The 19084-nt window shown below is 38.5% G+C and overlaps 1 protein-coding gene across 1 annotated transcript in view; it reads left to right on the forward strand.

The window, feature by feature from the left end:
* The window catches only part of PDGFD (platelet derived growth factor D), a 138906-nt gene extending 137320 nt beyond the window's left edge, over positions 1-1586 (forward strand). The window contains exon 7 of the mRNA XM_026044628.1: positions 242-1586. Coding sequence (XP_025900413.1) covers positions 242-376 — 135 coding nt within the window. The 3' untranslated portion in view covers positions 377-1586. The remainder of the gene's footprint in view (positions 1-241) is intronic.
* Positions 1587-19084: the final 17498 nt, after the last annotated feature.

Below are 19084 nucleotides of genomic sequence, written 5' to 3' on the forward strand. Positions count from 1 at the left end.
AATATTTTGTTGCCAAATGTTGCCTGGAGATGGAAAGGGTTATGAATATTTGAACTAGGAAAGGAGGAAAGGAAACTCTGAGAAGCAGTTCAAAGAGTAGGGGCTAATGGGCAGGAGGTGCAAGTGGAGGCCTCTGCTGAGACTAGTCAGGACCATGGCAGCCTGTCAGTAACCCTGACATTGTTATCTTGAAAACATTAACAGAGTTTTTTAAAAGACTTGTTTCCCTTCATCCTCCCAGGTGCTGAAATTCATCCCGGAGCCTGGGCATTCCCGAAGGAAAGGCAGAACCAGGAACAACATGGCCTTAGTAGATATACAGCTGGATCACCATGAGCGTTGTGATTGTATCTGCAGTTCAAGACCACCCCGATAAAAAAAAGAGAATCAACAAGACATGCTAACTGCAGCTTACTGGACATTTACTTTTAAGCAGGATTGCTCTGAGGACCTCCACTCACTAATCATTTGAACTTTGCTACTAGCCTGCCTTTGCAATTAGCAAAAATGGTTGCTGTGTTTCAGCATAGCTGTGCTGGTTAGTGCCATGACAGCTAAACAGATATATTATCGAATTATGTATCAGCATCCACAAATATAGGATTATGTTTAGCTATCGCTAGAGGGTTGAGATTTTCAAAGCTCAGTTTTTGGCCTTACCTCAGAGTGTCTAATGAAGTTAAAAGCTGTGTAGCTAATTGTGGTAGCTGTCAATGAAATAACATCATGTTTCTGCGTATCTTTCATTCTACAGGTCCCTATACTCAAATTCTGCTGTCTTTTTTACCTGCCACTAATTGTCAGTAGAATTTTGTGGATATAAGTGAAGACAGAATTTGATCCCATAATTTCCATAATCCATAATCCCATACATTGCTTAATCCAGCTCCCAGAAGGAACTTTCCAGTGAGGAAAGGAACTTCCAATACAGTGAGATATAATGAGGAAAATGTGGAACTTATATGAAACAGAACATCAGTAAAATTGAAACTCACTGTTTGTGCTCAGACAAATCAAATGTTGAAATCCATCGGTGCTTTGCCTAAGTGAGGGCACTGGTGGTGACAGGGAGGTGCAGGGGACAGTTCTTCTGCATTGATGCTCTGACACCACAGGAACCGCCATCCAGGTTCTTCAAGAATGGTAACAGGAGGGCTCCCAGCAAGACCCCAGATAAACCCACGTGTGCTGGGACTTACTCTGGTCACCTTATTCCTGGACTGGACTTCGACTACTTGCCTGCAGTTGATCACAGTTTCCCGGGATGAACCCCCTCGATACGAAAAGCAAGAGACAGCCCTCACATGTAGTTCCAGGAGTACTATGTTTTCCCAAGCAGGCAATGGAGATAGGGCACTTGGTTGTTGAAAATATTAATTTTGCAGTTGCATTACTGGGAAACTAAATTGTGCTTGAGACTTAATTATCATTATTTGGTTGGGGGGGTTGTTTGTTTATTTTTTTCAAGTAAGAAATATTATAACTTCATCATATATCCATTAATCTTAGTTATCTGAGTTTAGTTGTCTGATTTCAGCTATGTGTTAAACTGTTGACAATGAATTTCTTTTTGATTGCATTTTGCTGAGGCATATTAGCTCATTAAGCCATGTCTTTCTGTCATGGAAAATGTGGATCATTTATTAACTTCTACAAAAAGAATATTATTAAACACCACCTCATAATAAAAAAGCACTTTAAATGCTACAGCATAGCTTCCTATACCTATTAAAATATTATGAAAGTGCTCTAGCTCTAGCTGAAAAAAAAGAAGAAAGGTCCTTCCAAACTAGCTTTAAAGATTTTAAAATACTGCTCCAAAAAGTTGTTTGGTGTAAATTACATTTTTAAGTCTGGAATAGAATTGGACTTTTCATCATAAATATAATAGCAATCACATGTGCAAATGGGGTGGCACATTTAATGGCTGAGGTTTTATTTTTAATGGAAGGCATAGGCTACATCAGTTGATTTTGTGTGTGTTGCCCCTTGTGTTTCCGCCTCTCAGAAAGAGCAAAGTAGTTATAGTGTGTCATAATTAGTGAAACCTGGCATATGCTGTAGTACTGAGAGCCTTTAAGCCATTCTGTCTCAGTAATCTACAATATAGCAATAAAAGTGTCCTAATGTTATAACTTAGTCTCTTTATCAACTCAAGTATTTTATGAGTGCTCTATCTTGTATAATTTTAGCAAAACTTTCCTGAAGCTTCCCTTAGAAATGTTGTATTACTTTATTTCCTGTACGTTAACATTTGAGATTCAAAATGTGTGGGGTTTTTATTATTTATATTAATTTTTCCTCTCTGCCTCCCAGATGTCTATTTAAAAATGCACTTGAATGTTGAGTTGGGAAGTGATTCATCATTTTTCAAAGCAATTCACATTTGAAAGAACAGCCCTGTAACCAAAGATTGCCAGTTTCATTTCTTATTTTGGGGTTGTTTAAAAAGACTTCATTCTTTTCCTGTCTCTAGCTTAATAGCAAGTTTGACCCAGCCTTACCATAACAATTAGCTAATTTTGGGAAGAAGTTTGTATTTGAGACCATGACACTAGATTGTTTTTCAGATAGCTCATTCTCTGTAATGGCTATTCCTGACTGAATGGTGTGTGAATGTGGTCTGCAAAGCTCTCTGGTCTAATATATGTCATCGGTTGTAGAACACATCTGTTTTGTATGACTTTTTGCTTAGGGAGATCCATTGATTCACACCTCTCTGGGGAAAATGTGTACCAGGCATTCACTGTGCTTGGCATCTTCTATGAATTTATGCATGTTCCCCTGGTTTCCAGTGGAATATTTCTGGAGGGTAGTTACTCAGTTTTAGGGATACAGTAGGAGCAGAGTTACCCCCAGGTAATTCGTAGACCCTCAGGGTGATTACCCAGCATGAGAGTTTTTCTCTCTCTGGTAGATACCCAAAGCAGATGGTCTGAATGCCGGCTTGAAAGGCTAGTCAACTGAACTAGCTACAGTACAGGTGATAGTGGATGCCAGCCAATTCAACTGTAAACAGAACCAAAAAAAAGAGAGAGAGAGTTTGGTAGAATAGGGATAGTCCTCATGCTTAATTTGGGGTTAATTTTCTTAAATGTAAGTTAAAATTGTCGGAAATTTTAGTCTTTCCCCTGGGACACATAGCATTGAATAGGAACCACAGAGTATAGGTCGCTGCTTCTCGCTACCATCTCCTGTAAAGACAGTGACTTCTGTGCTCCAGGTTGATGCAGAAAAGGGTTCAAGTATGGGCTTTGTGTTGCAGGGCGGGAGGTACATGTAGAATAAATAAATAAAGCTCTCAGATCTCAGACCCCAGGCTGAAATGTCTCTGATGAAATGAAATGCCAGCAAAACTTTGTATTTTTTCTATTTATTGACAGTAATTGCAGGTATGTTTTTCCACACCTTTATTTTCTCTTTGTAATAATTGCTATGATGTTTATATCTTATTTTAATTTAAGAAAAAATGTTGTTAAAAAAGCTAATATTCCATCTGTATTGGTAGAATTGGCACAGCTCCCCCTAAAAATTAAGCATGATTTTCAAAGTAACTCAAATACATTTCTAATTTCAAGACTTGCTAGCTTTTTATTTAGTATATTGTTCTGGGATAGAGCCTACAAGTGCAATTTATGTATTTTTTTAACTCAGTTAAATGCAGCTTTTCTAGCAGTATTTTTTACTCAATGCCATATGTAATATGTGTCTTATCCTGATGAAAAAATAAATACTGCTTTTGAAAGAAGATACTCTAAGTGATTATTCAGATTTCAGATGAACTAGAATTAAGGTATGAGGACACTATTGTATCACATTGCAACAACATGAGACCATCCGTGCTAGATATCCATGTGTTTTCAGAAGCACTTCCCATGAGTTGCTTTGGAGCTCTCCATACATCAAGGAAGTCCAGCAGTGCTATTTCAGGATGGTCCAGTGTGAACCCTAATCCAGGAGGAGCTGGCAGGTTTCTTTTGAAGAAGCAGTGGTGGTGACAGTGGCACAATGGTCCTGATGCCCCTCTGGCCACCATGACTAGGATGCTCTAAGCAGGTCTAAGCCTCAGCAGTCTTGGAAGCCTCCTGCTACTGCTCAGCATCTCTCATACAGCAGGTCAGCAGCTTCATCTGCCTCCTGAGTGCAGGGTAGCTGAGTCCAGCTGCCTGGGAAACTTAAACTTACCTGGAGTCAGGCATCTTCCCCAGGCTGGGGGACAGCAGAACAGGAACCATTTGGACCATAACTTTCATTTAAAGGTCCTCTTTTCAAGCTAATGCCTGCATTGGGCCTTCATTGGTTTTGGCACTGAATAAGGACATCAAAGTATTTCCAAATTAATTCTGCACTGTCTCRATTATGTCCGATAAGGGGAACTGCAGCCAGGCTGCAGTCTGGGTACCCACCTTGGCAGCCATCCCTCACACCTATATATGCCTTACTCATAAGACTGGTATCACTGATCGGCATGGTGAATGGAGTGTTTTTAATCATTTCAGACTAAAAACACCTCCTTACTCAAAGAAAAAAAATCATTTTAGTGGGGGGCTGGGGAAGGAAAAGATTTGCCTCAAAAAAGAAATGTTTCTCTTGTCCACAGTTATCAGAGACATGTTCATGGATTGAAGGAGACATTTTTTTCCCTTCAGAAATGTGCTGCAGACACTGCAGAGAGCAGCTGAGTGACTGCGGCCAAGCGCCAGGGGTGACATTCAGCTCCTCCGACCCAGCGCTGTTTGGTAGCTACACAACTAAGGCTGGCTAACACTGTCACACTGTCCTTGTGTTGGACGTGAGTGACAGCTTTTGTACAACTGCAACATGAAAAGCAACTCAATGTCCCTTCAGCAGAAAGACTGCATGGTTCCTGTGTTCATTCAGTGAGCCACTTGCATTCTTTAAGATAATATATTTTTTAAATATTCCTTTTGTCATTTTAGAAGACAGGTTTTTTTTTCCAAATGATTTCATGATCTGCAACCATGGTAAAAATACTTTCCTGTGAATTCATTTAAGATTTCCCTTGCTCTTTTTCTGGAGTACATTACCCAGGCATACTGCTCTAATGCTAATTCAACAGATGTCCAATTTGTTCTTATTCTCTCAGGGACTCCAGTACAGCAGTTAATGAAAATTCAAAAATTAGTATTCTGGTCTCTCATTCCAGAAACTATAACTTTGTTTATTGATAATCTTGGACAAATGTGCTGAAATATTTTGCATCCTTAATTTATTTACTTGTGCATTGGCATGCCTTGAACGTCTGCCTTAGGTATTTAAAGTGGAAATTAGATTTTGTATTTTTTTTTCAAACATTTATTCAAAAAAATGAATTCCCAAACCAGAAAATATTCTAGAATAAATAATAGGAAAATTTTATTTTAGGTTCTACACTACCTTATAAAACTGATTTTAGTTAAGATTTTTTTTCTGAAATTAATTTATAAATGCCAAAAATACAATTCAAAAATGTTTGAGTTTTTCAAAACAATTCATTTATACACATTGCTTATAAAAAGCTACTGTAGCACAGACATACTTTAATAAAAATGGAACTAGTTGCATAATAACAATATATTAGATGCTCCATTTTGAGACTGACAAAGATTTTCTGCTTCAATTAAAATAATTTTGGTTTCAGGATCAGTATGAACATAACAGGTTAAAAAGAGCTGGGAACCATGTGCTTCTTTCATATATTTAGGTTTAAAGGCTGGTAACAGCACAAAAAAAAATCATTACACATTTTACATAGCATTTTGCATTAGATAAATAATGAGACCAAACATCTTAACACTTTTACTATGTTTTCAAGTCTGGAGGGTATCATCATCAAGAGGTGATGCACTCAGATGAGCTTTTTTAGTCCAGTTTGAAATCAATTTACCTTCTCTGAGATGCAAGTGGTCCAGAGAATTTGTATCATTACTATCTTGCCAAAGAAAGACTCTACTCACTCACATAGTGATGTACTTTTACCACTTTTCTTCAACAAACAAAACACCCAAATCAGTTTGGTATGGTACTATGATATTTCTACACCAACCTAGTGTGTGAAGGATGAGGTTGCTACCTACAGACACAAAGAGCTGCCATGTACCTCTCAACAGCAGTAGGAAACCCCCTTGGGAGGTGACTGGCTGATAAAACAAGGTTGCAGGCCAAACACAAACCCCTTAGGGAGGCATTTTGTAAAGGAAGGTAATCCAGCTCCTATTCTTTACTCTGCACATGTATTCTGCTTTGTTTTTCTCCTAGCTCTTCATCAAATTCACTGTTGGTGTGAATCTGTGGGCGAGGTGAGACCAGAGGAGGCAAGAGGTAGCTTGGAGGTCTAAGAACAGGTCCATAAGGCAGGTCGAATGCCAGCTTCTAGAGATCCGCGCTGTATATACGTAGGTACATTTTATGCGTATGTGTTTTCACCTTGATCAAGCAGAGAGGAGACAAGGATGAGACCTGAGGTGAGGTTTATGTGAGCGCGGCCTGTGCAGCAGCCCCGTGTGTACATGTGCATGCAGAGTCTGCATACACAGTATATGAATCCAGCTGGATGCTGGTGGGAAGTGAGAACACGGAGGTGCAGCAACTTTGACCGGCCTTGTAGGACCCAGCAGCCCCTCTCACAGTCACAGCCAGGCATCCACAGGGAAGTTCCTTCATATTGTGAAAAGAGTGGCGAACGTAGTGTTTTTCAGCTTCTGAATGGATTTTCTCATCAAAAGCAAGTAATAAGAAAGCAAATTGTCTTCCTTTTCACTACAATACACACACTGGGCTGCAGCGGAACCCCCAAAATATCCTCCACAGCATGGAGAATACCTGATATAAAAGAGAGCTACATTAAACCATTCTGTTTTCCGACAGATGGCATTCATTGCAACCTTTACACTAAAGCACCAGCCCATGGATTCTGTTGCTAATTCACTTCAAAAGGTCATGCAAGGATTTGTGTGCCCTGAAGGAATCGGTTGCTTTATATACAGTAAGGAAGCTACAATCTCAGTATTCAGAACTGCACATAGGCAAAATGCTCCAATTTTCCCAGTTAAGCTATATCTGAACATCAATTACACACCTGATTATTAAATGAAGATAAGCCAGTAGGCTTCCTTGAAAGACTCATATGTTTTCAATTAAATTGAAGACACTTGGGTCCAAATTAAAACTCTGACAAGAAAAGGTAAGCAAATTAGCTTCACTGAGAAAAGTAATTAATGATCACCAGAAATCTTCAGGATTGAACAATGCCAACTGAAAGTCAGCAATTTTTAGTAGCTGAAATGGAAGCATCCTTTAAAAGCTCTTTTGACATCAAGCTAATTCAAGAAGCAAATGAAAACTAGCCCCTATATTTTGATAGCACAACTGACTGCCACTTGGTTCTGGCCAACATCGAGACTTTTTTATGTTATCTGATCATATAAGTATTTGTCTGACTGCACATTAACAAGGTATRCAATTGCAACTTCTACTGAATAGTAAAACTGCTATTCTATGCCTTCACAATGGTGCCTATCAGCACTAAAGCTTACACCCACATAAGGCAGAGTTAACATGGACATGCAAATGTCTTAATTAAAATAAAAATGTTTGAATGGCTTGCATATACACTGCAGGAGTTTGTTTTAAATGTGTTTAAAGACAGCAATTAGTTTCTAGACTTTGAAATACAGTGTTTTCTATTTATATGTGACTGTACTCTGTACTCATCAACAGCTGGCAAGGTGATAAAAGCTGTGGTTGTGAGGTATCTGCAAAAATAGCTGTTATTCCCATTCATCCTTCCCCAGCTTTTCCACTGAAGTATGACCCTTTAAAGTACATAGGTTTTGAGGGCACTGGCTTTCAGGGGCAAACAAGTAGACATTCTATGACTGGCTTGATCAAAGAAGTAATTTGATTTAGTATCTTGTTTAGCTTATCAAAAAAGGCTGACACAAAATACCACTGCTTGTTCATTATTAAAGAAGGACTATGTGGGCACAAGATGCAGTAAGCAAAAGCTGCAACTGAAAAGATGTGGACTGGAAATTTCAGAGATCATACTAAGCCTTTTAACTAGGAAAAAAAATCGTGGAAGATGCATGCTCCTATAACATCGACTATCTGCATGGTCATTGGAAATCACAAAAGACATTACAAACTTTCCCATGATTGTAGAACACCTGGTATGTTACCAAATAACTGAGAAATTTGCAGTTATTGCAGTTATAATAATCATCTATATGATACTGTGTATGATATAGTACACTATATTTTGTTTTTATTTTAGTTTCTTCGTTTGCTTTTCCAGTCTCAGAAAGGTTTGTGAACAATATCTTATCTAGATTTGGTTTCAAGCAGTTTCTCCTTCTCCATTTATCAACAACAATGTAATTTTCTAGTCAAATGAATTTGGCTTTAAAAAGCATAAAAGATGGCAGCCTCATCTCAAGAATTCTTGCTTCATTTTGATATCGTGATTGTGCATTGATTGCGCATGGCTGATGCTAGAAAATGAATTTGCAGTGGGTCTTTGACCTCTAGACCTAACAATATTAAGAGATCAGGTAAGCTGGGGGGATTTCTTGAAGTGCACATCTGTTTGACTCAGCGTACATTCCTTGATTCCTTCATCTGCCTCTCCTGGAGAGAAACAGGCCCGTATTGGCCATAGTTCCTCTCACCCTTAACATAGGTGTCTAAACTAGACCTGGAAAGGCAGACGAGAAGTGCAAGCACTCCACACCACGATGAGGCAGCAGGTCATTTCAGAACAAGTGTCGCAGCTGACATGTCCCAGGCTCCGTTCCTAATGCCTGCAACTATGTCAATGGCATCATGAGGAGCGGGGATTAGAGATACACAGTGAGAGTCACTCATACAAGGGTAGTTTATGTCTTGCTTAGTTTGTGGGCTGAAGACTGACCCCAAAAGCTGAATTTGTAAATGGAAAGCTGCATATCTGGGCTGAGGAACTGCAGAGTCCTCACCTGGGCTGAGGTAACTAAACACATCATTCACTTGGCTTAGGAAAAAGGTCATCTGGACTACTTATTTGCTACTTAATTATGTAAAGATTCCACATCTCTTCCTTCTGTCTGACACAACATTTTAATAAACATGAATATGATGGTAAATATGATTATGTATGCTGTCATGTATAAATATTGTTTATAAGTCCAAGCAAGAACTATTGGCAAGTTTTGTAGCTGATATAGTAAATCTAAGCACAAGCACACTATTTTATTGGAAATAAATCATTTTCCTCAATGAAAAAACGACCAATTTGATGCTTTTTAATCACATCATCTATTCTAAAGATCCAAAACAATAGCTACCTATACTAATTGTGATGATTACATCATCAGTTTCTTCATGCCAGAGCCTTGTGAACCTAAAAATAAATGACCGACTACAAAATCCTCTCCTGTTTTCTATTGGCAAACAATATTTTCCAGTCACTTTCCTGTGATTACTGAATGGCATGATGCAATATAACAAAAAAGTGAGGTAAACTTCCTTTATACTAATTCTAAATTGTTAAGAGTACAAAAAACAGGCAATTCTAAAATGTATTCTAACTAATAAGAGGAAGAGTAAATTCCCTATAAAATAATTATTACAAGAGAATTTAAACGTGGCAGAGAAAATTACCTTGTCTGAATGCTCTTTGGAATTCAACTTAAAAAGTAACATAAGGGTCATCATAAGAATTGCTCTTTCCTCTGGAATGGATGGTAGATGGATTTATCAAACCTGCAGAGCACTCATTCTTTTCCAGCAAGAACTGTCATGTATCCTGCCATTTCAGGAATGGATTGTGACAACCAACACATTGTTTCTAAAGATCGCTCTATGACAAAATCCCAGCTCCCTAGCTTCATGTGGGTTCACGACTCACAGATAGGTTGGTATTCTTAAGTAAACAAAATACAACACAATTGGTGAGCATCCATATTTCAGCTTCCTCAAATCAGGAAATGTTCAGAAACAAGATTTCTTTTCATACTTTTCTTAGTTTTGGTTCCATTGTATTCACAACTGATTATGGTCAGCAAAGAAACAACTATTATTTTCCTTCATTTTGCATTATTTTGTAGTCCTACTGATCATTTCTTCTTGAATGAAAAAAAAAAAAAAAAAAAAAGTGAAGTCTACCAAATAACTGGAAAAGCCTCCCCTCAATTATTTACATTCTGTAGGTAGTTTTCTAAAAGGATGAAGAACAAATCTTAACCATAAACATTCCTCTGGAAAGAAAAAACTAAATTTCTAACAACAAAAAATTTTCTAACAACTTCATTTCTAATTTATGTACAGCAGGTGATTTGCAAGCCCTGATCACACCTCTTGTCCCTGTAGTAACCTTGCTCAGAGGAATGGCATTGGTACTGGCCAGTCCTCAGTCATGTGGAACCAATAAAAAATGCTGGAAAAGGCTAAGCTGAGGAGCACTCAGGGAAAGTATCAGATATTAGAGATGCGGTGTTGTTAAGTGCCATGTGAATGTCATTTACAGGTTTCGTCATTTTTTTTATTTGGAAACTCTCTAGTCTATCTGATTACACAAGTCTCAATCACTTTAATAGGTCTTGGGAGTAAAACTGAGAATCAAAATCACTTTTGAAAATCTAACTTTCTGTAGACTACCGATATGCTAATTTACCCAATGTGGAATGCTTCAAAGACTAAAGAAATAATTGAGCAGGGGAAAAGACAGGGAATGGGGGACATAAATTTGAGAAAGGATTTTATTTTGAGAGAACCTGTGGTGAAGTAAGTCTGATGAAAATTGTGTAAAGTCCAAAAGCTGTGATGATTAACTCCCCATGACATTTAGATATCACAGAGGGTAGGATCCTATTAGTTGAGGAATGGGTCAAGTAGAATGTTATAAATTATCTTTTGCCCTCTCCAAGATCTTCTCTGTGCTTCTTACTGTGTGAAAGAAATCCTATCCTGCAGAGGAACAAATACAAAAGCCCCCCAGGAATTAAAGTATGAGAGAGTTACTGTAGCATCTAAATTTTTAGCAGTACTGGCAGTGTTGTAGAGAACACAGCATTTAATTTAGTGCTCCTCTCAATGTTTTAAGTAACACTGAACTCTTTTTCTTTAGTAAATAGAAATAGTTTCTAGAGTCTAAAATAAAAAAAGATTGTGCTATAGTTCTTCATTTATCAAAACACTTTTTCAATTATGCACATTGAGTACCGTAAGTGACCCTAAAAACATTATCTCAGCAATTTGTTGAGACAGGAAACAACCCAGAAACACCACTTGCAAGAATGCTTCAGCAGTAAGAAGCAGCAATTGCTTCTTTATATACAGAATCTATAAAACATCAAGGTGTTGAGATTTAAAAGGGGGTTGGCTTAAAAGTATAAGTTTAAAGATATAAAGAAGTATTGAAGAAGTAAAAGCGTCTAAAATCTGAAAGCTATAAAGGCTAAAAAGAAGCTAATCAGAAGCTAAAAAGAGATTAACATAGTTGTTAATCTGGTTTGGGTTTAATGAAACATGAGTCCGTCTAGACTCTGGCTAGAGTTGTTCTCTGAATCTCAAAAAGAGTTGTTTATGGCTGAAATTCAGCAAAGCTTGTGTGTGCATGCTTAACTTAATTTCTTGAAGGTAATGAGGTCTGGTAATGTTGTCACTTTGACTTAAGAGAGTCTCAGCTTCATCCAGAAAGCCAAGTTCCAGTATCCTTTTTATCACTAGAGTGGAGATTAATTTCTTCTGCATCACTTGTGTCGGTGTTAACATTTATGTGTTCGTGCAGTGATGTGGACCATAGAAATTTCTTGATGAAAACTAACCAAAAATAACAATAATAAAAAAATCGGAATCAGTTCTCTGAGCTGGCATACTGGATGAATGTCAGTATCAATGTGCCTTACTCACAAATTTGATAATGTCATCATGTAACTGTTTCAGTTAATTAAACTTGATTTTACTGTGCACAGTTCATGGAAAGGAGGAGGGAGAGGAAAGGAGAGAAAGAAGGGAAGGAAGAGAAAGAGGGAGGGAGGGAAGGAAGAAAGAAGGAAAGGGAGGACTAGAAATTCATCATTCTGGACTGAACATTATTTCCATTAGGCTTTGTGATCCAAAAAAATACTACCTGCCATGAGGAAGTAGCCAACAAGGCATTATTTTTATTAGTAAAATGTGACTTTTTTTTTCTTTTTTGAATGTTCACAGCAAAATGTGTTGGCATTTAAACATGTAATTAAATGTTACCTACAACCCCTGCTGGCCATACTGTAAGCTATGCCAATTACTCAACAAATTTTCTTTGAGAAATGTTTTGCTGCAATCAGTAAGTGATTCTTAATGCTCTGCAATCAAAAGAAATATTCTGTGAATTCTACTCAACCTTCGACAGAGGTAGACACTTTAAATATCTAACTATTTACAAAAAGTAGACATTGTCATTTTGGGTTTTAAGGCAGAGGACAGGAAAAGGTTGCCAGAAGAAAAATACCATGTGAATAACCCAGGACAGAACTTCCTGAAGAGCCTACAGAACTTTAATACATGCGGGAGGGGTGTGTTTTACTGCCAATAAAATCATGATTTGATTAAGAATCTTTATCATATGCAACATTACATAAACTATGTTTTTTTCATGGCTCAAATCCCACAGAGATTTGCTGAGCAAATGTCCAATTAGCAGAATACAGATCTGTATAATAAACAAAGTATGTTACAGCAGAAAAGGGTTGTATTTAAAACAAATTATTATTTCTAGTTGGTCTGTCATTGTCTCGAGAATTATCCTGTTTTCGCATTAATGTCCAAAGTCCAAAGTTCGGAGCTATAGCCCAAAATGGCCTCTGAGATGACATACACTCTTACGTATGTCTCAGAGCTCCTCTACTGCAGAATGATCTTTCCTGAGCAGAAAGTAGTTTACTCAGTAGGAGATCCCAACCAAGAGAAGACATAGCTACTCCCTCAGAAAAAAATATCAGATCTAGTTAGTTAACGCTGTAAATGGTATCACATCAAATTATTTTTATACGCTGGCAACTCCATTATTCTTGCATGCACTTTACTAAACGTAATTACTTAACGTAATACCACTCCACATCTATATAAATCTTGTTAAGAGAAGTGATGCAGACTCTCTATTTAATTCAGTAAAATTAAGAGAAATAAAAATAATATGCATATATTCTAATACTAAAATGACATTTATGTAGGTTGTACAGCCTTAACTACTGTCTTATTTAATGGGGGGATAGTCTACCCAAGATAAATATAAGCAAAGTTCATTTAACTTTCTTTAGGGATGCTGTGTTTTTATTGAGTTCTTTCATCCTTCTAAAGGTTTCTCTTGATGCTTTTCATGTCTGATGCTGCCTATCAATTATTTTTTCTTATTATCTGTGTCCTCAAGAACCATTAGCTCTCTATTAAATAGTTTTGACAACATCAGCTGCCAAACTCTTCTCTCATTGTGACTATACAGGGCAAATGATAGCTCTGATCTTAGCAAATGTTGATTCTCCCATCTTTCTTGAGGACACTCTTGATTATCTTTGAAAGAACATTACAATCAGGAAATTCCAGAGGATTGGAATAAAACAAATTCGACTTCTACCTTCAAGAATGGTGTGGTTGGATGGGGGTGGAGGGGCAGGAGCAGATATTTAATAAGAGTTGAATCCCCTTATGTTCCAGCCAATCGACAAAGCTTAGAGGGGCTGGGGGCAGCTGGACTCATCTCTTAATAGGGATACCAAATACTATGGTAACTATAGGCCCTACTCTGGCAGTATCGGGTTCACAAACAGCCTATGGACTGTAGGTCTGATCACCTTCAAAAGAAGTATTCGAGTTCACAAATAGCACAATTTATTCAAATGGAACATTTAGAGAACAGGTTTCAGATGTCAGTACAGGAAATTCTCTACTACAATGTGGAATCTACTAGAGGATGGGGTCCTACACACTGCCTAGCGTACAAATGCACAATTATCACTCACCCCAGAAGATGGGAGAGGGTTCTCAATCACGAGGAGTCTCCTCAGGCTGTATACTGACTGGAGGGGAGGAAACTTCTGATCCAGAGGTTACAACAGAGTCTTCCCTCTCTCCCTCCCTCCCTCCCTCCCTTTTTCCTACTTACCACCTTCCTTAGTTTACCTTTTATGTATTTTCTTTTACATTTAGGTGGAACTTGAGTGACTTTAGTCATAAATACTTTTGTTATTAATTGGTTTAAAAAGTCTCCCAAGTTAACTGAAAATCTAGAGAGCATGCTAGTGGGCATTCCTTGAAAGCAGGTAACTTTTAGGATGGGGTTGTGTATGGGTATTATAATGAGATTAGAATGAGGAGAAGTTTGAATAATATTCATTGGAAGGGAGTGATCTGCCATCATTGTTGGCCCAGCACCAGACATCTTATCATACTGTGTGGCTTATCAGCTGCATGGTAAGACTAGGTTGCCACCTCTGTAGAGAGTACAAAGTTTGGCCATGGTGTCTTCCCTCTGATCCACCCTCCATTAACTCATCAGCTACACGACAGCATCAAATTACCACCTCCACAGGGAATCCAACCAAGTTTGGCCATTCTGCTCCACTCTTAGTTTACTCTCTTTAGAGTATGCTAGGAGGGCAGATTGTGTTCCCAAGGGAACTGTGGAGAAATAGATTCCATACATACCAACCACCCAACCACTCAAGCTAGCCTCTGTAATGCCGTAACTTCTGTTAGGCCCTGTTTTTTCTCCAATTTCCCCTTTCTTGAGCAATTCTCTCAGAAATAGCAAGAATTATGATTCAGGAAACTACAGACCAGTCAGACTCACCTCAGAGTGATGGAATAAATAACCCTGGATATTATTTCCAGAATGTGAAGGACAGGAAGGTGATTGAGAATAGTCAGCACAGATTTGTGACACAGAAATCATGCTTAGACAGTCTGATAGCCTTCTGTAAAGAGATGACTGGCTCAGTGAATGAGGAGAGAACATTGGCTGTTGTTCATTATTTGTTGAAAGCAAGGCTTGCAAGAGGGCAGGAGAGTCTTCCATAACATGAGCATGGAATAGACAAACTAGTAAGGTATGAACTAGATAAAACAGTGAGATTGACCAAAAAGTTTCTGAACTACCAGCTTCAAAGGACTGTGATCAGCAGCAGAAAGTCCACCTTAGGGATTTTTTTCTAACCCAGTAGTAAAATCTAGGGGCCAAAATTGAGGCCAGTATTGTTTAACAACATCATTATAGATGTGAGTAGTAGGACAGTACTCTCAGCAAGTTCATAGGTTGTACAAAACTAGAAGGAGCAGCTGATACCCACTTCAGAGGGACCTTGACAGGCTGGAGAGATGGGCAGAGAAGAACTTCAGGTTCAAGAACGGGAAACACAAAACTCTGTACACCTGGGAAGAATAACCCATGCACTAGTACAGTTTGGGGCTAGCTGTTGGAGAGTATGTTTTCAGAGAATGGGTAGAAGTCAGGTGACTTGTCTGAAGACTGGTGTCCAGAACAATATTTCTCAGATCCTCTGGAACAACCAGGGCTAGAAGATGTTAATAGAAGATCTAAAACACCCAAGCCATACTGTGGAGTCAGCTTGGAGCCTATATTAAGGTAACTGAATAACACTCATTAGTCAAAGGTCCTGACCTGGGGAGGAATAAGGTCCCCCACCAGGCATCAGTACAGATTAGGGGTTGACATACTGGAAAGCAGCTCCACAGAGAGGGATCTGAGAGGCCTAGTTGACACCAAGTTAACCATGAGGCAGCAGTGCCCTCGTGGCCAAGAAGGCCAATGGGATCCTGGCTGCATCAGAAGGATGTTGCCAGCAGGTCAAGGGAGGGGATCCTGCCCCTCTCCTCAGCTCTGGTGAGGCCGCACCTGGAGTACTGGGTGCAGTTGTAGACTACCCAGGACAGGAGGAATGTGGAGCTTCTAGAGAGGATCCAGAAGAGAGCAACAAAGATATTAAGGGACCTGAGCATCTATTGTATGGGAAAGACTAAGTGAGTTGGGCCTGTGTAGCCTGGAAAAGAGAAGGTTGAGAGGGGATATGATTAACATGTATAAATACCTGAGGGGAGAATGTAGGAAGGAAAGGGCCAAACTCTTCTTGGTGGTGGCCAGTGATAGGACAAGGGGCCATGGGTACAAGTGGAAACACAGGAAGTTCTATCTGCATGTGAGGAAGAACCTCTTGAATGTGAGGGTGCCAGAGCCCTGGAAGAGTCTGCCCAGGATGGTTGTGGAGTGTCCTTTTCTGGAGAGCTTCCAAACCTGTCTGGCTACCACCCTGTTCTACATGCTGTAGGTATCTGTGCTGGAGAAAGTGGGGTTGGACTAGATGATATCTAGAGGTCCTTTCCAACCTCCACCATTCTGTTTCTGTGAAAGAATTTATTGTGGATGTAAGAAATTACAGTGCTGGTACACCTAGGATAACATTTCAGTCAAGTTTATTTGTTTAAATGAGTCTGCTGTGGCAAACATTTAATACTAGCAATAATTTGCTATTGCTCTTTAGAACATAAAACTATAATACTTCAATTAAAACCAATTGTGAGGTCTTAGGACTATTCCCTAAAAGATTTATCTTCAAACATAGACTGGAAAGCAGTTATGAATATTCTGGAAAGCATTATTCTGGGATCATTTTAATTATTATTTCCTTTAAATCTGTAAGCTGAGTATTCAACACTGACAACAGTGAATAAAAATAACAGATATCCAAATAAATAATTCTCTAATTCAATAATTTAGGGAAGAAGATACATGTCAGGGTTATAATATGCCAATGAGGAACCAATAGAATTTGAAGAATGAAGAAAACAAGAAAAAAGTAAGTCAAGCATATAACTTTTTTTTTCAAGAAAGTATGCTTACAGTACTCTTCATCACTTTTGAGTGCTGGAAAGCCTGGAGATCCAACAATTAAGACATATTGAAAATAGCTATTAAGAAAAGCTCAAATTCGCTGAGAATTAGATAAATTGTTTTTATTATGTCCACACTCTAGAGGAAAAAGAGATTCAAGATTTGCCCTAGGCTTTGAGGAAATCAGTAATTTAACTAAGACATGGGGATTGCTGAAAGTTTTCATTATTAATTCCATGTTCAAGCACCTGCACTATGTTGTCTCCTCAAATTAGTTTTTCTGAACTGTGGACCATTCATAGACCCACAAAGATGTAAAGATTTAACTTGATCACTTCTAATTATATCCATCATGAAGCATAAATTCAGGCATACAGACACACACATACACTATACAGGTATCGGTTGTGTTTCTTTGTCATTGCATGGTTCCCAAGCAGGTTTAATTCAGAGTGTTATTCAGTTCCATTAAATAAACAGAGATTCTTACTGACTTCAGGTCTTTTGTTAGGTCAGGTCTTTAGAGGATAATTTATTGACTGAAATAACGTGAGCTTCAGTACCACTCACTTCTATTGCCTGGACTCTGGAATGAGAGTCCACAAACCACCCAACCTTATAGGTGACCCCTGAAGGAATTAAAAATTTGGGAAATGTAAAGATGACAGTGCACAAAATGAAGACAACTCCTCAGACAGGGATACCAGAAATAAAATATTGCACTTGAAACAGAAACACAAATATACGAACCTGTGTATGTTCATCAAATCCACGCTTGAATTTTTAAATTTCTCTTCAAAACTCCAGCAGTGAAAAACAGCTGCTAACTTGCAGTGACCTTTAGCAGCAGCACTCCCATCTTTGGGGAATTGAGATTGATTTTCCACAGCTGCCAGTGTGAAGACCTTTAGCCTGAGAACGTACAATGATATCAAGAGTGTAGGATTTGAAGGCAGCGACTTTCACAGGGTTAGACTTCAGCTGTGTGGTGTTTACAGCCACCCATTAATGTTTGCCATTTTACACCCTTTAGTCACATGCAGTTTCAAAACAGATTAAGCAAAGTGGTTCCCCACCCCAGCTCCTGGGGGCAGCTCTCTAAAGCAAGTCTCAGCCTCAAAGGAGTCTGGCAGGAGGCAATACATAAATCAAAGCCAATAATGAATTACTACTGCATGAAGTGCTGGATGTGAAAGTGCTTGCAGGGTACAGCCAAAGGATATTTGGTCCTCCTTACTCTTAATGATGACACTTCTTTGGGGAAGCAGAGAGTCAGGCAAAGGGAAGAATTTGAACTGCCTGATGGATGGGCTTTCGTGAGGATAAATTTGCTTTTCTTAAGAATAACTGGGGGGCCCATTTTAAATTTGTCCCTGGATTCCATATACTCCAAAGCAACTTCTGCTCTTAAGTAGACAGTTTTAAACAGCTCTGACACGTATGTTGGAAGGCATAATCCTTGGTGTCTGGTGCAAGGTAGAGAACATGAATACTGCAATGCATCTCAAAAATGTGCCAGGATATATGAGGGCATAACCGCACAGCTGACTTGTACCTTCCTTCATGACTTAGGTGCTTAACTAAGAGGGCCAAGATAAAATATGTTTAGGCTTTCTCTATTATCAACTGAAAGAAATGCTATTGAAAGAGAACTGGAAAGTAAAAGTAATTTACTACATTCATATTGCCATACAATGTATACCACTGGATGTACAATGGTTATATGACTGAACATAACTGAAAAAAAAAGAATTTACGTATGAAACATGGCTTCTCTAATTTTGTGAAGAGGCTTTAGCTTAATGGCTTTAATACTCTCATGAAGAGGTTGCTCTATATGTTTATATAGTGTGATCACATGCCTAGTGGAAGCCTTTGCAAAAGAGCTAAAGTGACAGTCAAATCCATCTAGGTGTATTTTAAAAAATGTGTTACTGCAGGTTCAAAAAAAAAGATGTAAATGGAGAGGCTGAAAACTGCTAATTATTTGAACCACTTAAATAGTGGGAAGTGCTGGGCTATCTATTTAACAGTTTTGCATTGCACTAATCTCTGCTGGCAGCAAAGTCAATAAAAGCTCTACGGGGAGTCTGAACACAATGTGATTTTCCTAGCCAGATAAATCTTTCGCATCCCCACTATCCTTATTATTCTCCTGACAATGCATCTAACAATTGGAATAAATGTGTAATCGAGATCTATGCTGCTGAGTGAATTTGC

Source organism: Nothoprocta perdicaria, unplaced genomic scaffold, assembly GCF_003342845.1.
Source record: "Nothoprocta perdicaria isolate Ctin4 unplaced genomic scaffold, notPer1 scaffold_373, whole genome shotgun sequence".
NCBI lineage: Eukaryota > Metazoa > Chordata > Aves > Tinamiformes > Tinamidae > Nothoprocta > Nothoprocta perdicaria.